The sequence below is a fragment of the Dendrobates tinctorius genome, unplaced genomic scaffold (assembly GCF_039654945.1).
Source record: "Dendrobates tinctorius isolate UK_male_01 unplaced genomic scaffold, ASM3965494v1 ptg000090l, whole genome shotgun sequence".
NCBI lineage: Eukaryota > Metazoa > Chordata > Amphibia > Anura > Dendrobatidae > Dendrobates > Dendrobates tinctorius.
The window spans coordinates 7,730,920-7,754,436 of NW_027361758.1; the positions used below are offsets into that span (position 1 = coordinate 7,730,920).

Here is a 23,517-nt window from a genome sequence, read left to right on the forward strand (position 1 = left end):
TTTTATGTTGATCATAAAGAATCTAATCCCGTGTCATTGGTAATCGCCATGTGAAAAACCGCCAGTGTATCATAACTACCACAGCAGCCACAAATACCATGAGCTGGCGCCACTATTTATCATGTATGGCTCATAAAGCGTATCCTACAGAATGTCACCATTAGAAGGTGAGCCCAGGCGCCTGTCACTGACAGTGGGAATGTTTGGGCGCACAGGGGCGCGTTTACCCCACGGCCGCGTCACTTATCCTCCACATTCCACATGAACGTCCGCAGTCGCCGGGACTATGTAAATGTTTGCCCAGGTGACAGAATCTACCTCCGCTGCGTCATGACGTCACGTCACGTCTCGTCTGCCTGGAGGTTCCATAGCTCCGCCCACTGCTGCTGTAGCGCTGAGAGATATTACCCAGCATTCCGCGGGGCAGTTGCTGGTCAGGTAGTAGTCGCTGTGGTGCGGGCATAGGTGTGCGGACACTGCTGGTTGGCAGCCGCCGCGGAGACGAGCTAGCTTACCGCCATGAACTCCATTAAGAACGTTCCTGCCCGGGTGCTGAGCCGGCGCTCCGGTCACGGCTTGGAGGCTGAGAGGGAGCAGTTTGACAAGAACCAGGTGAGGCTGCGTGACCCGGAGTGGTGGAGGCAGAAGGGCGTGTGACTGAGGACGGGGCAGCTCAACCAGGCTTGTGGTGTCCGCAGAAAGCAGTGCCGTCCTGTGGAGGGGAGCGAGCCTGTCTCATACTAATGTAGCAGAGCTGTAGAGTGCGGCACGGGGAGCGCAGAGATGGTGTCACACTCGGCTCTGCTACATCACTACATGCTCCTGGAGCGAGTCCGCATCACCCGCAGGCTGTGAGGGAGGCTGGGTGTGATGGGACCAGGGCTCTGCGGGGCTGGGGTGTGATGGGACCAGGGCTCTGCGGGGCCGGGGTGCGTGATGGGACCAGGGCTCTGCGGGGCCGGGGTGAGTGATGGGACCAGGGCTCTGCGGGGCCGGGGTGCGTGATGGGACCAGGGCTCTGCGGGGCCGGGGTGCGTGATGGGACCCGGGCTCTGCGGGGCCACATCCAGCAGCTGCTTCCCATGTTCTGCCTGTGTTTTCTCTCACTCTAGTCATAAGTTCTTGATGTAAAATGTAACCTCCTCTAGGATCTAGATCGTCAGCTCCTGGGGGAGCATGCTGATGTGGTCAGTGTCAGTCTTTGCACAGCGATGTGGCATATGTTGGTGCTAAATACAGTTTTCTGCTAAAAGTTCATGACGGCATTAAAGAGTAATGTAGTGTTATGTGGAAACCGTTCTCATCCGTGTCCGTCCGTGTATTGTGTGGATCTGTGACGTCAGGATGCCGTATTGGGGTGTAGGCGAGAGTCATCCTACTGATGATCAGTGAAACCTTCGTTCTCCAGTTCTTTAGGATCAGCCGTGGGGTCCGATCAGAGGGAGTCCAGCGATGATGTTCTTTTCTTACTATCATTAGTGGCTAGCTTTAATGGGGTTCTCTAGGACTAACCTGCTGGTAACATGGCCATAGGATGGCTCCTCGATATCAGATAAGTGGGTGTCTGACCCCCGCAATCCCCACGGATGTGATATTGATCACCAGGACTGGCCATACTGTTGGTGCAACCTGTGCAGACACACAGGGTCACTAGGTGAGGGGGTTCATCTCAACCTCCCAAAATATGTGCAATTGTGCATTATGAGGAGCTATTGGTCTGCATGGTGCCCATATACTGCCATTGCACAGGGACCCCTTTCTGCCTGTGTCCGCCAGTGTTGATGACCTATCTGGTGGCTTGGTTATCAGTAGGTTAGTGCTGGACATCCCCTAAACACAACTTCCATCCATAGTTACATTGCTGATGAGTCCCTCTTTAAGGGGCTTTCCAGCAACCTATGTTTATGGCTTCTTGATTAAGGCTTTGGCTACAAATTATCAGTGATATTGTGTCTAGTGATCTTGTTACATCACAATCTGTGTAGCAGTTGCAAAAATAATACAAGGCTGGTGGATTTTTTTGTTTTGTCACACACTAGTTTAGTGTTCTGTTTAAAGCAGCACGATTGCGATCTGTATGCTAATACATGATGCACATCTGGCTTCCGCGAGACCCGCAAACAGCTGATCATTGGAATTTTGCGCATTAGACCCCCACCAAACTGATCTGAAGAATTGGCTGTCAGAGCTTTAGGTTACCCCTGTAAGTAGCTGACCGAGTGTTACATGCTATTATTGAGACTGATCTGTCATTTGCCAAAGATAGTTTGGGTTTTGTCCTTTTTTAACACAAGTCATGGCATGTTTGTAAATGAATATCATTAACTGCATAACGATTTGTCATACTTTTCATCTGAATATACTTTTCCCTGGAACTACTGACATTATTGTAGGTCACGACTAGAGGGCATGGTATTCATATTGTCTATTGTGATTGCAGCCTGGTATGTGTACAATACATTATGTGCAAAAATGCAGAAAAGCAGCTCATGTGAACAAAAGCCCGAGTCTCTTATGTGTTCACGTCTGTGGTCAGGTAACTCCCTTATAATTAATACTTATTGCATGAGCAAAGCTTTAAAGACATCTCTTCTGTACAGGCTAAGAAAACATTGTCGCTGGCTTCTCCTGAGGATGCTGATTGTGTGGTTGTCTTATACGTCTATTGAAAATTCCAACTTGTTGGAAAATCAAATAACAGTTTTTCTTCTTAATTTTCATCTGTACCATGTGCATACTTTCCAATTCACTTGTAACCTCCTTTACAAATAGAAATTAATACAACCTGCCTAATGACTTCAGTTTCTCCTAGTCTTTCCACTGGTCCAATGCAGATGCTCCGCTGGTACCTGCCAACTAGCAGCATTTGACTTGCTTACCTTTTGGATGGGGTCTGTGATTCGTTCTGATGTGTGCTTTTGGAGCTTTCCCAGCACTTGCAGGAAACAGACCCTGCAAACCTTGTGTGAATTCAGCTGTATTTGATTCCCACACTGCTCCCTTACATGCCCTTTTTTTTTTTAAACAAGTTATCCTATTACCTCCTAAGTCAATAGGAAGTTCCCCAATTCAACAATGTGTAATTGCTAGTGGGCAGTGAACTAATGTTTATGTAGTGACCTGTGCAATAATATATCTTCGTACCGTGTTAGCCAGTAGATAGAAAAATATTCAGAATTGAGAGTCCTCAGTGGTTGATACCTTTTAATGGCTAACTGAAAAGATGGTAACACATTGCAAGCTTTCGAGACTACTCAGGTCTCTTCATCAGGCTAGAGTAATACAAAATCTGAAGAATCACATTTATGCACAGCACAGAAATAATGCAATAGATAAGACAAGTGACGTGAAGCAGAATTATCATTATGGGAGAGGGAGAAACATAAATATTGGAACAATTCATAGATAAGGAGTGTGAGGGTATGTGCACATGTTGCGGATTTGACCCTGCGGATCCGCAGCAGTTTTCCATGTGGTGTACAGTACCATGTTATCCTATGGAAAACAAAAACCGCTCTGCACATGCTGCAGAAAAAAACGCATGGAAACGCAGTGGTTTATTTTCCACAGCATGTCAATTGTGCGGATTCCGCAGCGGTTTTACACCTATTCCATTCTAGGAATTCGCAGGCAAAACGCAGGCGTTTTGACCTGTGGATTCTGCTGACTCCGCGTGGAAAAATCCGCAGACGAATCCGCAACGTGTGCACATACCCTGACGTTTTATTGTCCTCTGATTAGGGTCTGGTTCTGTGTTCTGATGCCCCCACAAGGTCTGAGGGGCAAATTCCTTAATAGATGCAGACTACAGAACTACGTTTCCCAGCGCATGCGCACTTCTGTTTGTCAGCTTTGCCCGAAGTTGGTTAAAGCATACTGCGCAGGTGCAAAACTCAATATTTCTGAGCAGGCGCAAGGTGTTGCACATCGCTACAGGCGTTATCCATAAAGTAGGACGGCAAGCAACAGCTGATGGGAGTGATGTAGAGGCCCAAAACCACGCCCAACGGACCGGACGGAGAAGATTACCATACAGCGCAGGAGATATTAAACGTTTTCGTGAGTATACAAGGGGAGTCCGGGGGTTCAGTAAGGATGAAGGGAAAGCATAGCAGACACTGAATAAGGCGATATTTTTAGCTGCTATATCGCAAAACTGGTGACAGGTTCCCTTTAGTAGGATAAAAACTTTGATGGGAGTGCTTTTTTTAATATCAAGTTGTGCCCATCTAATATCTATAGTATATGGCCAGTGCCAGGCAGGGATCAGGCAGGTTCACAGAACAGATATTTTTGTACATTTTTAAAAGAGAATTTTTTTTCCTAATGCTCGTAACTGCCCAAATGTTTATGTATATTGAATCCAGGTCAATATAGTGTTTATGTAGTGATTTAACATCCTACTTGTGTCAATAAATCTTAACCCGTGTGTGAGTGCGCGTGTGTGCTAAATTGACATCGTACCATGTACTTAGTGGCTGTGCTTGGTACTGTAGCCGTGTCCTATAGAATTGAAGCATCCTATTTATAATTTGGTGTGGCTTGAGGAACGTTTCTCGGCTTCTCATATAAGGCAGCATAATAAATCTGACTTTTTAATTTACACTAGATTAGTTGGACCCCCTCCCCCAAACAAAACTATTTATATGTGCATGTAGCTCCTATTACAAGTCTACGTAGCCAGGCCATTCTTCAATTACTAAGAAATTGGCATTTGAATTGATAGCAAAATAAAGCTGAAGGGGTATTTGTACATCTGACTACTGTCACTCCAGCTCTATTCCATGCTCAGTGCTGCCTCTTCCTGCATGACTGACGGATCTTTTGCCTGAACTCGCACAACGTAGAGGCTGTCGGTCAAGCAGGAGGTGGTGGCACTGGTTGGAGAATAGAGCTGGAGTAACAGAGGCTTTAGGTCTACAAATACCTCTTAAAGTGAACCTGTACGCAGGACTGTGCTGAGTAACCTACAGACAGTGTCAGGTTGGCGCCATTATACTGATTAATATGATACCTTTGGTGATAAAATCCGTCTTGTAGTTATTCAATATTTTCAGTTAATGAGATTCTCGTGCTTTGAGGCGGCCTTTGGGGGGGAGGGGTCTTTATGTGGTATTCTGCTTACATATTCATACTGATGTCTTATGACAGGTCAGTGATCCCTCACTGACCTGCCCCCTATTTTACATACTGTATTTAATGTTTTGAAGAAAAAAAAAAAGTTCACAGTCAGGTAGGTGGCAGCGCCTCCGCTAAAAAGCATGATTGCAACTATAAAGTCCATTTAAAACTATCTTATTTGGGAATATAAACTTTTATAAAAAAAAAAAAATTCTCTCTCAAAATTGAGCTGGCCACACCTGCACGGTAGCGTCTATCGGCGATCCAATAGATGCTACTGCGCAGGCGCCATTTTGTTAGGGGGGAAATATAGTCTCCACCAAGATGGCAACACCTACACAGGAGCATCTATCCGCTTATCTATGCTTTACACGGTGTCAGGGAGTCAATCTAAAATCCCAAAATATGGTGATTCAAATGGAGTTTTAAATATGAAACTCAATTTGACACTTCTGGCGTCTTGTACGCTGTCCTTCTGAATGGCGATAAGTTTGTATAGTAGGGGTAGTTCACTGCACGACAATGACCCTCAAGTCTCTAATCATAGGGAGTAATATACAGGTGCTGGAAGTGTGGCACAGTCATAATTGGGTAATAAGTGAAAGATACAATTTACCCCTCCAATTATATTTTTATGGCTTATGGCTCCCATCATTGAATTCATATTCTCTTATTTACTGTAAGTAAGATGGGGTATAATTACTTTCCAGATGTTAGCAGTTTATCATTTTAATTATCAGTTTCATTTTAAAATTGGTTTACTGATAATGCATTGGTTTAGTGTTCTTGGGGGAATTTATTAAAGAGTATCTAAATCTTTGACTGTTTGTTTGTTTATTTTTCAACTGATCTGTGGGTGTTTGGTTCATGAGAGCCCCACCGATCACTCAGACTTCCCTCCACAAAGGTGTGTAGCTCAGGTGACAGGAGCGTGCACACACAGCAAATTATGGATTCAATAGAAAGAATAGGGTCTGTGTGCAGAGGAGGAGGCAGCAGCTGTGCAGCTTTCACCTGAGCAGCACACTTCTCAGAAACGGGAGAGTTTTTAGTGACCATTGGGGTTCTCGGATCTTGGGACACCCATCGATCCTGCAATTAAAAGTGTACTGAAATAAAGAAAAAAGGTTATTTACAGGTTTAGTTACTCTTTAAGACTGCTGGTCAATAATGCTAGTCTTATTCTAAGTGCACTGATGTAAGATAAACCTTTTTATAAATAACATTTCTGGAGTAATTTTGTACATTTTTCGGTCAACGGGGATGCTTTACTATTTCTAAGTTCGCCCCAACTTTTAAAATTGGAGAAAAAGCACACGTTTTTATCAAATGGTGCTTGGCCAACTTTTGAACAGGAGATAAACCTTTCACCATATCAAAATTGGAAAATCATTGCACTGGATTTACATACCATAGTTGCATTCATTATCTATTGTACCTGACTTTTTGCCATGTGTATGAGTATGTTGACACTTAGTTGCCAAAATCTCTGTAAGAAATCTACTGACGCGTTCATTTCCAGGTGTATTGTAAAAGTCTATGTACATGCTGCAGAAACTGCATAATTCAGGTGAATGCTGCTTTCTTTTAGAAATCTGCCGCGTGAACCTGCGCTAATATCCGTGTTCATGCAGAATTACTTATCAGCTTCTTCTAAAGGTTATGGAAGAAAATGCTTTTAACTTTTTCCTCTGCATGATAACCAGGGCTTAGATTGTCCTCAAATGTGTACTTTAGGTGTGTGTTTATACTATGTCAGGAAAGGACGTAAGATTTGTACTCGCAGAAAAACACAAGGGAAATTTATGAAAGAAAATGCACCAAAGCTTTGTCTCAAGTTGAGTGAGAATTATGGAGAGCATGCAATGTGCCACTTTCATTAAGGCACCTCTCCAGCATTTTTGGTTGTTTTTCTTTTTTTCACCCCTGGAATGGTGCTTTAAAAGTAAGTCCCCTGCCCTTGGTCATATGCTCACCCTCCGGCGTCTTCATTGTTTTTCGGTGCCGGTCCGGTCCTGCGGCACCAATTTGTGAGCTCAGCTTCTGTCTGGCCGGAAGTCAGAACCTACGTCATTCACTCTCAATACAAGTCTGAGAGTCAGAACAAGGCACTCTTAAATTGATTAAAGACCTCCTGGATCGCTCCATTAAACACTGGAGCTGCTGACAGGTCACAAACAGCAGGAGACAAACGAACAGTGGGGAAAAAACAGATGAAGACGCCGATAGGGGAGTATCAGACAAGGGACTTGAAATTTAAGAACCACTCCAGCGGCGAAATAAAAAAAAAATGCTGGCTTGGTGCTTTAAGGCTTTGCTACATCAGATGGGTTCACACAACTGTATTAAAGCTAGACAGGTGGTTTGACATCCTGAAAAAAAGCTATGAAATGTGTTATCTGGTAGTCTTAAGATGAATGGGGTTGTCTGGTCACAGCAAATTAATGACCTGCCAAGAGAACAGGTCATCAATAGCAGACTGAAGCTGGTTTGACACTCGGCACTTTCACCCATCAGCGGTTACTTGTTCTGGCCCTCAAAATAGGCGATGCTCTGCTGTATTCGACTGCGTTCATGGTGTGTTGAATGGAACTTTGCTTCGCTGTTCCATTCAAAGTGTTTACATTTGGTGGCTGCTGGAGAAAGTAGCTGTTCATAGGAGTGCAAGTTGTGGGACCTCCACTGATCTCATATTGATGATCTGTCCAGGGCATACATCATCAATATCATGTGACCTGGACATCTTATTAAGCAACCATAAAATGGACCAAATTAGTTTGTTGCATTTTTTTTTTTCTCATACGGGACCATCTGTCTGTCAGGAACACCGCACTGCACTTGCTCACTGAGCCAGTGCGCGTGTCCTGAGTAAAGCGAACTGTGCTCAAAGATACCTGTGGAGCGGGCAGCAGCCGAGTAGGTGCGTACTTCAGAGCAGCAGGACCTGAAGCACGTGACTGCTAGGGGCGTGGCCTAAACTCCAGAGAGCTAGGAGCTGCAAGAGAACTCCTAGCAGGGTAAGTGCGAGACAAAGTTACCAAGGGGCATAGACAGGGAGGATAGTCAGGACGTAGCCAATGAGTCACACAGAGATAGGTACAAGAGGGGCAAAAAGAGAGTAGTCAGATCACAGGCAATGAGTCATACACAGGGAGGGTAGCGAAGTACAGAATCAACAGGCAAACTCACAACGGGGAACAGAACCGGGTAAGAACCATATAAACAAGCTATAACAACGAAAAGGCACACAGGTCAGCACACTTGGCCAAAGGCAAAAGTATAACTGGCAGGGATTGGAGCTTCCCAGGGGTTTAAGAAGCTCTCCCAGAACCAAAAAGAGGCCACAATAATTAACCCCAGGTGTGCAGGTCAAAACCTGCACTGAGCTCCAGACATTAACCCCTGACGTGCAGCTCAAAAACCTGCACTGGGATCATGACACTATCCATATGAAAAGTTGCTAGTGTTCACTGGCGTGTACGTTATGTGGCTTTTGAGTTTGGGTCAGGAGACCCATGAAATCAGTTTGCGCTCAGAATTCTGAATTCCTCTTGAAAGGGTTGTCTAGGTTTATCACGAAAATTTGCAGTCACTCAGTGTGACTTGTGGGCAACACGGTGGCTCAATGGATAGCACTGCAGCCTTGCAGCGCTGGGGTCCTGGGTTCAATTCCCACTAAGGACAACATCTGCAAGGAGTTTGTATGTTCTCCCCGTGTTTGCATGGGTTTCCTCCCACATTCCAAACACATACTGATAGGGAATCTAGATTGTGAGCCCCATTGGGGACAGTGATGATAATGTGTGCAAATTGTAAAACGCTGCGGAATATGTTAGCGCTATATAAAAAATAAAGATTATTACTCGATTGAATCCTCACAATCATGGTGAGACAGAGTGGTAACTTGACATCAAGCTTTGCAATATGTATATGTAAGGAGAGGCCAGTAGTCGTGACCAAAGACACTGAAGCATCTGTGTCCCAACCTTCCCTCACAGAAAACTGTATTCCCCCTTCTCAGCGTACCTACATCTCCAAGTTCAGGTCTCTCTGTCGGGCGACACCCAGTAATATAGACACAGTCCAGGATAACTTGAGCATTCTCTTTAATTAATACTTCACAAGTTACATCCACAGTTAGCACATCACTTGTTTCCTTATCTTTCCCTGCTTTGCTTCTTAGCCTTCTGTGCAGCACACGACTGGACCGTCCTAGACTGCTCCCAAGTTCCTTCGTGGCCTGACCTCGTCATGATAATTCCTTCTGCCTGTTTCACCCCAGACCCAAAATCATCAGTCGCCCGGTTTGGTTGCCTCTGGTGAAGCATCTGGCCCGTCTGTACCGTTCTCGTCGAAGCTCCAACTTCCTTCATCTCCTCAGTCAAACCGACTCCTGCCCTAAAGGTGTCTGCCCATGCAATGAGTCACCACATCTTTCCTTCTCTGTTCTGGCCCACTGCTATGGATGCACAGTGGCCGTTGATAACGTGGGCTGCAGCGATTTAACGTTATGTGGCTGCCAAGCTTCGGGCACCCTGGCCCTGTCTGACCTAACTTCCTAGAAACTCCTGTCTTACCACCCGGCAGCCCCTCCTACACTGAACCCCATTTAACCATACTATAAACTATACCTACAGTGCACACTAGTATGCCCCCATCTAGTGGTTCCCACAAGTACTACAGTTACCCTTAGTAAGGGTGGAAAGGTTATCGTCCACGTCTAATTCATGGTTTATTGGAGGATGATCCAGACAGGCGGCTGCAATTTAGTGAGATTATGCTTAACGAAATTGAAGAAAATCCGGTAATTTTAGATAACATTATGTGGAGTGATGAAGCTTCTTTCAAATTGTGGCCATATTAACAGACATAATTGTATTTACTGGTATAACGAGAACATGCATTTAACATTAGAGCAACAACTAAATGAGCCTGGTGTCAATGTTTGGGGTGGTATTTCAAGTTTTGGTGTTTTTGGACCATTTTTTTTGATGGAACAGTCACAGGAGATAAGTATCTCAAAATTCTAATGAATCAAGTTGTTCCCCAGTTACAGCAACAGCCTAATTCAAATGACCTTTATTTCCAACAAGCTGGGACCCCTTCACATTATTCAAGAGTAGTCCGCGAGTATCTTGATTTAAACAATTCTTAATAAATGGATTCGCCGAAGAGGTCCACTTGATTGGCCGGCACGTTCACCAGACTTGACCCCAATGGATTTTTTCTTTTGGGGAGTACTCAAGGACAAAGTTTATAGTCGAAAAAACCAAAAAGTGTCAGTAATTTGAAAAATTACATAAGAGATGCATTTCAAGAAATTAATACCCAAAGAGACTTGTGCAAAAAAGGTTTGTCGAAGCATAAGAGGCAGACTTCAAAGCTGTGCAAATTGTGATGGAAAACAGTTTGAGCACCTGTGTTGATAAAATTTAAGGGCTTTTATATTATTCAGAATAAAATTTAATTGTCACTGTTATGCTTGTAAATATAATTTTATTAATCAAAATAAATGTTATTCTTTTATGTCCACCTACTTTTGGACCACCCTGTATATTACTATTTTGCAGTACCACAAATATTAACATAAACATTAGCATATGTAAATATCAATACATTGAGAACAATTAGAGGAAGGGAAGCAAGGAGGTAATTTCTGCAGGTGTCTGGTGCTGTGGGTGTCCTGTCTCTGGTGCTGAGGCCCAGGGTGTCCGGCGCTGTGGCTCGGGGTGTCATCTCCTGACATCTTGATGCCCAGATCTCCATCTGTGCATGCGCCCCCTCCCGGCAGCCATTTTCCTGGAGTCCACCGCACAGGAAACCACGGAACTGCAGAGGACTCTGGCCTTTCATGAAATGTTGGCAGTGCCCCCCCCCCCCCTGCAGCGCCGGGAACCCCGTCATCCCAGCCTGCAGCAACCGTACCGGTAAGGTATATATGCCTTATAAGACGCACCCCCATTTTCCCCCCAAATTTTTTGGGAAAAAAGTCTTACAATGTGTAAAATACAGTATATAAAAAATGCGTTATTCATCTTGCAATTTTCACCCTGTAGAGTGAGTCATTTTTTTTTTTGTTTCATTATAGACTAATATAATTTTATATAGTTCCAACAAACTCCGCACTTTACAATTACGTGGGGGCATGTAATAAAATGTGTTACTTGGTAATGTTTTTAACAGTTGCTGGAGGAGCGAGGGCTCTGCTTGCAAGCTTACAGACTATTAGAAAAGGGGGTGGGGGAGACAATACAGGTAGTACGTGCTTATCACGTGGTTCAGGCGTCATTCTATTAAATAGGGGCTTATGAATAAAGTATGATCCTGTCTTCTGCCAATGGCTAAGTATAATTATCATGTGCTATAGGGTGCATTGAGCATGGAGTATGTGGATATTTAGGGGAGTTAGAGAATAGTGAAGTGAGGTGATAGGCCTAGAGATGTGTTTTTATATCACACTTTAAAAACGACTCCCATTTCCTGTACTTTCAAAGAAAGTTTTCAGCATGGCTCCTTATGGAAGGCAGGATTACAATGATATAACGCCTCTGTACACATTTGATAACAAAGGATCCACCAATCGCAACAGTTACCTTTGCACACACTCTTTAGATCTATGTCCAGCCCATAGTCCTTAACAGCTCATTTGCATGTAAGAAAAACGTTGATTTCTACGGAAAAAAACATCGAATCACAGATATCAAAGTATCATTTTATTCCGCTTCCTGTGACCTACATGTCCATATAGACTTCATAGAAGGATTGATCCTACTGACAGATTCCCTTTAACCCTTTTCCTACATTAGATGTAGTATTCCGTCCATGTGACCCGGGACCTAATTCCCATGGACGGAATAGTACGTCTAGCGCGATCAGCTGCGCTCACGGGGGGAGCGCAGCTGATTATCACAGCTGACACCCGGCACTGTGTCAGGGGCGGTCACGGACCGCCCCCGACACGTTAACCCCTGGCACAGTGTACCGGGGGTTTAGGGAAGCATCAGGAGGGAGGGGGGCTCCCTCCGTGTTTCCCTGAGACCCCCACAGCAGCGCGATGTGCAGCACTGCTGCGGGGGTCTCCTTACCTGCAGGTCCCCGAATCCAAAATGGCAGCGGGGACCTTCGGAGGCCTGCAGGGAGCTGGCTTCCTCATGCCTGCAAAGCGCCGGCATGAGGAAGCCTGCAGCACTGCCTGTGACAGATCGCTGATCTGTCTAAGCGATATGTGTGACAGATCAGCGATAATAAAGTTAAGAAAAAAAAGTGTAAAAATTTATAAAAAAAAATACCTAATAAAATAAAACCAATAAGAATACACATATTTGTTATCGCCGCGACCGTAACGACCCGCTCTATAAAACTGTCCCACTAGTTAACCCCTTTATTGAACCCCTTAAAAAAACAAAAATAAACGAAGCATAAAATAAAGCTTTATCATCATACCGCTGAAAAAAAAGTGCAATAACGTGCGATCAAAAAGACGGATATAAATAACCATGGTACCGCTGAAAATGTCATCTTGTCCCGCAAAAAACGAGCTGCCATACAGCGTCAGCAAAAAAAAAAAAAGTTATAGCTCGCAGACTAAAGCGCTGCAAAATAATTATTTTTTTATATAAAATAGTTTTCTTTGCATAAAAGTGCCAGAACATAAAAAACGACATAAATGAGGTATCGCTGTAACCATACTGACCTGAAGAATAAAACCGCTTTATCAATTTTACCGCACGCGGAACGGTGTAAACGCACCCCCCCAAAAGAAATTCATGAAACGCTGGTTTTTGTTCATTCTGCGTCCCAAAAATCGGAATAAAAAGCTATCCAAAAATGTCACATGCCCGAAAATGGTACCAATAAAAACGTCAACTCGTCCCGCAAAAAATAAGACCTCACATGACTCGGTGGGGTAAAATATGGAAAAATTATAGCTCTCAATATGTGGTGATGCAAAAACTATTTTTACAATAAAAAGCGTCTTTTACCGTATGACAGCTGCCAAACATAAAAACCCGCCGTAAATAGTAAATCAAACCCCCAATTATCACCCCCTTAGTTAGGGAAAAATAATAAAATAAAAAAAGTGTTTCCATTTTCCCGCTAGGGTTAGGGCTAGGGGTGTGTTGGGGTTGGAGTTAGAATTGAGGGGGTTTCCACTGTTTTGGCACATCAGGGGCTTTCCAAAAGCGACATGGCGTCCGATCTCAATTCCAGCCAAAAAAGTCAAATGGCGCTGCTTCCCTTCCAAGTTCTGCCATGCGCCCAAATAGTGGTTTACCCCCACATATGGGGTATCAGCGTACTCAGGACAAATTGCACAATAACTTTTGGGGTCCTGTTACTCTAGAGAAAATAATAATTGGGGTGAAAAGATCATTTTTGTGGAAAAAAAATTATTTTTTAATTGTACGGCTGTACGTTATAAACTTCTGTGAAGCCCTTGGGGGTTCAAAGTGCTCACCACATATCTAGATAAGTTCCTTGGGGGGTCTAGTTTCCAAAATGGGGTCACTTGTGGGGGGTTTCCACTGTTTAGGCACATCAGGAGCTCTCGAAACTTGACATGGCATCTGATCTGAATTCCAGCCAATTTTGCATTGAAAAAGTCAAACCGTGCTCCTTCCCTTCCGAGCTCTGCCATGCACCCAAACAGTGGTTCCCCCCACATATCCGGTATCGGCGTACTCAGGACAAATTGCACAATAACTTTTCCAGTACAGTTTTTCCTGTTACCCTTTGTAAAATAAAAAAAATTGAACCTGAAGTATTTTTTTTGTGAAAAAAAGTTAAATGTTTGTTTTTTTAAACATTCAAAATTCCTGTGAAGCACCTGAAGGGTTAATAAACTTCTTGAATGTGGTTCTGAGCACCTTAAGGGGTGCAGTTTTTAGAATGGTGTCACTTTTGGGTATTTTCTATCATATAGACCCCTCAAAGTGACTTCAAATGTGATGTGGTCTGTAAAAATGAGAAATCGCTAGTCAACTTTTAACCCTTTATAACTTACTAACAAAAAAAAATTTTGGTTCCCAAATTGTGCTGATGTAAAGTAAACATGTGGGATATGTTACTTACTTACCAAGTTTTTTGAGCGCCATATCTCAATGATTTAAGAGCATAAAAATTCAAAGTTGGAAAATTGCGAAATTTTCAAAATTTTCGCCAAATTTCCGTTTTTTTCACAAATAAACGCAAGTTATATGAATGAAATTTTACAACTAACATAAAGTATAATATGTCACGAGAAAACACTGTCAGAATCACCTAGATCCGTTCCTGAGTTATGACCTCATAAAGGGACAGTGGTCAGAATTGTAAAAATTGGCCCGGGAGTTAATGTGCAAACCACCCTTGGTAGTAAAGGGGTTAAAGCAGACCGTGGTGCTGGTTACCTACTTCATGGCTATCACAGCTCTATTTATCTATTTTGTTAGGGGGAGGCATAATGGGATAGGGAGGTGAAGAGGGAATGGGTATAACACTCCAAAAAATTGATTGAAAGAAGCAATTTATGAAAGAGGCTGTAATAATTAGAGACATAGTTAATAGAAGAAATTGGGAAGTTTTCTTCGCTTGGTGAAGGTTAAGTAATTATTGGCAGCTTTGATTAGAGAGCACTGCTTATCTTGAGGTGAAGTAAGGCTGGTACACGGTGACTTGCTGTACTTTCTGTGACTTTTATTTCTTGATAGTGTATGCTTCCTTTCTTCTACAGCCTTTTATGTGTAAAGGTGACCATATTCAGTCATGAAGAATTTCTCCAAGAAAATTATTGAAATTTTTTTAATCAAATGTTTTTTTTTGATTTTTATAAAGATTTGCACAAAGGAAAAACAACAACCAAACATTAGAGAAGCACAGTTCTCCACCCCCCAACCTTAAGAAGCATTAAACATGAGTTATTTATGCATCTCTGCTCTGCAAAACCAGTATAATTAGGTGAACAAATATTTGAACATAGTAACAGTAGTCAAACCAATTACATATAACTTGTGGAAGTATAAATAACATTTTAATTAATTTTCAATGAAGTTTAATTTGAGGCATCATATAAACATAACTCAAAGCAAGTCGAGGCAAAATCTCCTCTGTTCCCCAGAGCCATCAATCCATAGACCCCATATCTTGTCAGATTTAGAGATGGCATGTCTTTTTAGGTATGTGCCTTTTTCCAAATTTACTATCCAGTTAACTTTATCAATAAATTCTGATATCATGAACTCCTGATCTGCTATCCATTTTTGGGCTATCAATTTTCTTGCTATATATAACATACGTGCCGCCGCGATTTTGCCATGCTCATCAATAGAGAGATTTTTAACATAACCCAATACACATAGTAATGGGGAAATTAAGTAAATTGTGAAATGCCTTCTATTCCTTGTAATTTTTTTAATCGTCCCCCAAAGTTTGACGTTTCAGCGTAGTCGGTATTTTGCCTCCAAGTGTCCCAAACTTATGCGCCTCCAATACCTCATAGTTTATCTGACTGGAAATAATGCTGTAGCAACATACGCTGAGCTCCACCTCTCCCAGGGTCTTCCCATCCCTGATTATGATGAACCTGAGATGCCACATAACATACCCATGGGATAGGAACTGCAAGACCTCCCATTGTTTTGTTTCTTTGCAAAGTTTCCAGTTTACTTCTGAGTCTATTTGTTCCATATTAATTTTCTAAACTCCTGACTGACTTTTTAAAGAAATACCTCTGGTTTATCCATACTAATGAGTTGTGTAGAACATACTGCATTTGTGGCATCTATATCATTTTGACCAGGTTAGCAGGGCCCACAGCCAACAACGGTAACTTAGACCAGGCGCCTAGTTTACCTCTAAATTAAAGACTGGATCAAGATTCAGCTTCTCATAATCATTTATTTTTGCCGATATATCGATTCCTAAATATTTAAACTCCGATACCACTTGTAAACCCGAGTTAATGAAGTGGGAAGCATTCTCATCTGTATTATCCAGTGGAAGTATAACTGATTTGCTCCACTTTATCTTCAGACCAGAGTATTTTTCAAATGTTTCTATCGTTTCCATTGCTATATGAAGGGACTCGGAAGTTTTAGCCAGAAATAATAGTGTCATCAGCGTATAATGCTACCTTCTCTTCACTATCCCCTCTATGAAACCCAACTATTCCTGGATGCTCCCTGAAAACTGATTCCAGGAGGTTCAATGGCCAGTGCAAAGAGCAGGGGGGACAACGGACACCCCTGCCTCGTACCTCTACTCAGTCCAAAAGCTGGGGAGAGGTGTCCATTTACCCGTATTCTAGCCATCGGCCTACCATACAGCAATTTAACCCATGGAATAAACCTAGATCTTATGCCAAACTTTTCCAACACCGCCCATAAATATCCCCACTCAACAGAATTGAACGCCTTAGTGGCGTCCAGAGAACATACAGCTCTATCACCATCCACTGGCAATTGAAGATGAAGAAACAATCTTTGGATATTAACAGCTGTGGATCTAGCAGGCATGAAGCCTGACTGGTCAGTATGGATAACTGTAGAAATTAATGTATTTAATCTAGATGCCAGAACCTTCTCAATAAATTTAACATCAGTTGACAATAAGGATATGGGGACTGTATGAGTCAGTAATTAAAGGGCCTTTATTTGGCTTAGGTATGACCACTATCACCGCCTCTTGCATTGAGTGGGGTAAGGTTCCCCTCCTCACCGCCTCCTTGAAGGTAGCCGGCAAGTAGAATATTTCTAGTTCTGACTATTTATTAGCCATAGAGGCTATGCCATTTGTAACTCCTCCAGCTGTTATGGTCTTTTTAAAAAAATCATGATATTTATCGCTGAATGTCGGTAGTTTAATTTCCCTCAAGTGGGGTAAGATCTGTTCTCTACTAAATTGCAGTTTGGATGAATATAGATCTTTAAAAAATTCTAGCAGAGTATTTGAGATCTGATCAGTCTAGTTCACTACCACTCCTTCCCCATCCTTCAGAGCACCAATAAAAGAACTTCCCATCTGAGCTCTTGCTATCTTGGCTAGTAAGTGTCCTGCCTTCTCCCCCTCCTCAAAGAAGTGTCTGGGCAAAAATGTTTATTTTTAGCTTTTTCCTTGATATGTGTGGTGTACGCTTCTTGTGCCGCTCCCCACTCCATCAGGTCCTCTTTTGCACCAGTTAGTACAAATTTCTCTTCTGTAGATCTAACTCTATCCTGTAAAAACTCCCTGAACTGTTTTGACTTCGTTTTGGATCTGTTAATGGCCTGAATTAAGACTCCTCATAATGTGTCTTGTGACACTCGTTTGTCTTTTTTTTTTTTTTAATAATGTTCTAAGTAGTGTTGAGCATTCCGATACCGCAAGTATCGGGTATCGGCCGATACTTGCTGTATTGGAATTCCGATACCGACTTCCGATATTTTTTCAATATCGGAATTCGGCATCGGAATCGGAAGTTCAGTTGATTGACGGCCTGACGTCATCATGATGCGCGGTGTGTGCGCATCATGATGCGCCGTCATTTCGGGCCTGCCGGGGGTCTCTGCCGGCCTGCCGGGGGGCTGTGTGGACTGCCCGGGGTCTGTACCGGCCTGCCGGGGGGCTGTGCCGGCCTGCCGGTGGTCTGTGCACCCTGTGGGGGTCTGTACCGGCCTGCCGGGGGGCTGTGCCGGCCTGCCGGGGGGCTGTGCTGATGTCCGGGGGTCTGTGCAAGCATCGTCCGACGGGACTACAAGTCCCATCGGGCGATGCCTGCTACCATGACAGTGATTGACACATTAGCCAATGATGGGACAGTAGTAGTCCCATCATCCGGCTAATGTGTTAAATGTTAAAAAAAAAAAAAAAAAAATACTACATGCATGCTACATACATGCTACATGCATGCTACATACATACTACATATATACTACATGCATGCTACATACATACTACATGCATGCTACATACATACTACATATATACTACATACATACTACATACATGCTACATACATGCTGCATGCTACATACATACTACATACATACTACATGCATGCTACATACATACTACATGCATGCTACATACATACTACATACTACATACATACTGCATGCTACATACATACTACATACATACTACATACATACTACATACATACTACATACATACTACATGCATGCTACATATATACTACATACATACTACATACATGCTACATACATACTGCATGCTACATACATACTACATACATACTACATGCATGCTACATACATACTACATGCTACATACATACCACATATATACTACATACATACAATACATTCATACAATACATACATAGACATACAGTACATATAACATAGAGTAACATACTTACCAATACTTGTCACATTGTTCCCCGAAGCCATTGTCTTTTCCGGGATAAATATTAACATAACAAACCACAAAAATACTCACCCACGATCCGAAGCAGTCCACGAGTGTGTCCCACGACGATCTTGGGTAGAGAACTGCAGCATCAGATGATGCTGCCGTTCTCTACGGGCTGCAGGAATCCAATGACGGAAGGTAGGTATCCTTCCGCACTGTATTCCTCCGCCACTTAAAAAAAAAAAGTCCCTAGTCTCACTTTATGCCATTGCTGTGTGGGAAATTCCCACACAGCAATGGCATAAAGTGAGACTAGGGACTTTTTTTTTTTAAGTGGCGGAGGAATTCAGTGCGGAAGGATACCTACCTTCCGTCATTGGATTCCTGCAGCCCGTAGAGAACGGCAGCATCATCTGATGCTGCAGTTCTCTACCCAAGATCGTCGTGGGACACACTCGTGGACTGCTTCGGATCGTGGGTGAGTATTTTTGTGGTTTGTTATGTTAATATTTATCCCGGAAAAGACAATGGCTTCGGGGAACAATGTGACAAGTATTGGTAAGTATGTTACTCTATGTTATATGTACTGTATGTCTATGTATGTATTGTATGAATGTATTGTATGTATGTAGTATATATGTGGTATGTATGTAGCATGTAGTATATATGTAGTATGTATGTAGCATGCATGTAGTATGTATGTAGTATATATGTAGTATGTATGTAGCATGTAGTATGTAGCATGCATGTAGTATATATGTAGTATGTAGCATGTAGTATGTATGTAGCATGCAGTATGTATGTAGCATGCATGTAGTATATATGTAGTATGTATGTTGCATGTAGTATTTATGTAGTATGAATGTAGCATGTATGTAGTATGTTGTATGTATGTAGCATGTAATTATTTTTTTTTTTTTACATTCAACACATTAGCCGGATGATGGGACTACTACTGTCCCATCATTGGCTAATGTGTCAATCACTGTCATGGTAGCAGGCATCGCCCGATGGGACTTGTAGTCCCATCGGACGATGCCTGCACAGACCCCCGGAGCCTGCACAGCCCCCCGGCAGGCCGGCACAGCCCCCCGGCAGGCCGGCACAGCCCCCCGGCAGGCCGGCACAGCCCCCCGGCAGGCCGGCACAGACCACCGGAGCCTGCACAGACCCCCTGGCAGGCCGGCACAGCCCCCCGAAAGGCCCGTACAGACCCCAGAGAGGCTGTACAAGGGCAGGAAAGGGTTTTTCTTATTCCGATACCGGAAGTCCCATAGACTTGAATGGGACTTCCGGTATCGGAATCGGCGATACCGATACTTTTTTTAAAGATCGGCCGATACCATCCGATACGATACTTTGAAGTATCGGACGGTATCGCTCAACTCTAGTTCTAAGGTAAATGTGATCAGCGGGATATCTATAATTTGAAGCCAGAAGGGATTCACGGCCCACAGTCAGAGAATCCAGCAACCTGGGTGAAAGACAAGGAGTAGTCAGCAAGGGTGAATGATCAGCTAGCACTCTGGGTAAGTATTCCACTGTTCTTACCAAGGGGGAAATATGTTCTGTGCCCAATACCATATCAATACGGGATAAGTTTTATGTGTCTTACAATAGCAAGAAAATTCTCTAGTTTTAGGGTATTTGAGACGTCATATGTCCTCTAGTGATAGTTCTGATAGTATTTCTCCAGTGTCTGATTTATATCTATCCCAATATGGATGAACAACATTATTGAAATCTCCCATGCAGAGGACTGGAATTCCCGGTTTCTTATTCATTAATGAAGAAATATTTTTCAAAGTAATGTTGTTAAATGGAAGAGGAAAATAAACTGCCACAAGTAAAAAATTTCTTTTGTGAATATTTTACAGTGGATGCCCACAAATCTGCCTTCTCCATCTATCTTGGAATCAATTAATTCAAAAAGGATAGTCCTATGTACTAGAATGCTAAACCGCCTAGAATGTGGAGAAGGTACAGTGGAAGCTGTGGCCTATCCATGACTATTTCATGCCCACAACACTGTTTTTCCCGAAGTGCGTTTCCTGCAGACACACCACTGCAGGCAGGTGATCCCGGATATATTCCATGACAGCCGCTCTCTTTAAGGAGTCCCCCAGACCTCTAACATTCCATGAAAGGAATTTTAATTTATCAGCCGTTATATCTAGTTATATAGGGATTTAAAAATACAGGTGACTTGTAAGGTATCCCACCTTTCTCTTCCCTTTTTACAGTATTTCCACTTAGTCGGCTTAACCGCTAGTATTTGCAGAACCAGACAACAAGTTATAGAAACAAAAACCCCACAAACACATTTAAGAAAATTATTGAAATTAAACATGTTTTCTTATTCACATTTATTTCCTTTTGTGTATTGCAACAAAAAAAGAGGAAAAAAGGCAAATTGGAAATTAATTTCACACAAAACCCCAAAAATTGGCTGGACAAAATTGTTGGGACCCTCAACTTAATATTTGGGTGTACAACCTTTTTAATAAATAACTGCAATCTATCGCTTCATGTAAGCATCAACAAGCGTTTTGGACCACTCTTCTTTAGCAAACTGCTCCAGGTCTCTCATATTTGAAGGGTGCCTACTGCCTTCTTCCAATAACAATTTTAAGATCTCTCCACGGGTGTTCAATGGGATTTAGGTCCGGACTCATTGCTGGCCACTTTAGAACTTTCCAACTCTTTTGTTTCAATCCATTTCTGGATGATTTTTGAAGTATGTTTGGAGTCGCAAACCCAGCTTTCTGACACTGGTAACTATATTGTGACCCAAAAACCTTTTGTAATCTTCAGATTTCATGATGCCTTGCATATAGTCAAGGTACCCCATGCCAGAGGCAGCAAAACAAGCCCAAAACATCTTTTAACCTCCACCATATTTGACTGTAGGTACTGTATTTTTCTTCTTTGTAGGCCTCATTCTGTTTTTGTTTAATGGTAGAAAGATGTGTTTTACCAAAAAGCTCTATCTAGGTCTCATCTGTTCACAAGATGCTTTTCCAGAAGGATTTTGACAAACTGACAAACTGCAGTTTACCTTTTTATGTCTGTCAGCAGTGGGGTCCTCCTGGGTCTTCTACCATAGCGTTTAATTTAATTGAAATGTCGATAGATAGTTGGTGCAGACACTGATGCACCCTGAGCCTGCACGATTACTTGAATTTCTTTGAAACTTGATTGGGGCTGTTTATCCACCATCGGAACAATCCTGCGTTGTAACTTTTCATCAATTTTTCTGTAGTCCACGTCCAGGGAGATTAGCTACAGTGGCATGGGTTTTAAACGTCTTGATTATTTTGCACACTGTGAACATATAAACATCAAGATCTCTGGAAATGGACTTATAACCTTGAGATTGTTATTTTTCAACAATTTTAGTTCTCAAGTCCTCAGACAGTTCTCTTTTTTTTTTTTTCTCCATGCTTTGCGTGGCGCACACAGATATAGTCACCTGGACCCGTAGAAGCGAGTAATCGCAAAACGGCCATTGTTTGGCACATCCCTCATCATTCATCTAAGTCCTGCTTGTCCATAAACCTGTCGATGGAATTTATGTGAAATAAGACGCACAATTTTTCAGTTCAACTGGTGAGTGCTGAATTTCTTCTATACATTGAATGATTCATGTTTGTTCATGCAAGCACCTCCGTTTTTTGACTCAACTGCATACCGCAATACTTCAGATAAATGGCTCCGTCTGTTAATAGTGGTGGTTTGTGTGCCCTAGTTTGCTGTTCATCTGTGTGCTTTTCTGCTGGCACACAGACATAGTGCAATAATTGAGTTAATTTCTCCCCTTTTCATCTGGTTTCAAGTGTGTTTTTCATATTGCCCACACCTGTTACTTGCCAAAGGTGAGTTTGAACATGCATCAAATGCTTGAAATAAGTTGTTCACTGACAATTTTGTCTCACCCTTCTTTGAGGTTTAGTGGGAAATTGTCCAATTTACCTTTTTTTTTTTTTTTTTCCTTCTTCTTGTTTCACTGCCTGGTCTGGCCTTTTGGAGCCAGTGGTCTGGGATGAATATTGATGTTTGCATTGATCCGATATCTATGGAAGATACATTTTTGGCAGAACCCCTCAAACTTAATATTGGTCTGATGAATGCTGCTATCCATGCCACTTTTAATCTCTATAGCAGATAGAATCTTGATAAGAAACATGATGGCAATATCTACCACGTAGTATCTTCAGGGGCAAAGATATCCTAAAAGTTAGGGATCTCATAAAAGTGTTAAAGACCCTGAACATCCCACAACTATCCCCTATATGAGCTCATCAAGGGGAAGTATGTGGGCATAACCTTGTTCTAATATAAACCAGTGCTTGGTTTGCTGTCATTTCAGTCCTGGAAGGTACAGCTGTCTGATTTCTTACGGAGTATCTCCCTCTGCAAGGCATGTCACTGCGAGGTACTGAGACACATGCAGCTTAGTGTGTCTGCTGGATGGCGGTCTGTATTTTCGCATGATGCAACAATGCCGCCTGCCATTTAGATATTGCAGAGCTAGACATGTCACGGAAAAATTGGATGATAGTCTTGGCGGACAGTTGAGGAATATGGTTGATTATTTTAATTCCTTTACAGGGGACATTGGCTTCAGTGGATTTGGGCATAAGTTGAGTATAACCGTTTTTGGTTAATTTAGAGTAAATGAAGGAGTCTGTGTCACTTGTTCAAATAGTGAACTTTATTCTGGTGTGGTTTTTTTTTTACAATTTGACTATGGGGTTATTAATGACGATGTCTTATTGACGCCTCTCCATTACTAACCCCTAGTTATGATGTCACCTTTGTATTTTCAGGCGAAATCAACCACAATACTATCACCCAACTTTCCACCACACTAGGGCAAGTGGGAAAAGTACGGCTCTCAGTCTGGAATGGGGCCAATATCCATAGCCCCTCCTAAGCTATTCACATTATTAACATCAGCCAGCAACTGTCTGCCTAGTATTTGCTGGTTATTAATTGTAGGCCTTAGTAAAGGCTAAGTATACAGCTGTGAGCTGATATTACTAGCCCGGGAAGCTCTGAGGGCAT

The 23,517-nt window shown here is 42.6% G+C and overlaps 1 protein-coding gene across 1 annotated transcript in view; it reads left to right on the plus strand.

Annotated features, from left to right (window-relative positions):
• The first annotated feature begins 333 nt into the window (after positions 1-333).
• The window catches only part of HIP1R (huntingtin interacting protein 1 related), a 209,194-nt gene continuing 186,010 nt past the window's right edge, over positions 334-23,517 (plus strand). Inside the window, exon 1 of the mRNA XM_073586048.1 lies at positions 334-612. Coding sequence (XP_073442149.1) covers positions 520-612 — 93 coding nt within the window. The 5' untranslated portion in view covers positions 334-519. The remainder of the gene's footprint in view (positions 613-23,517) is intronic.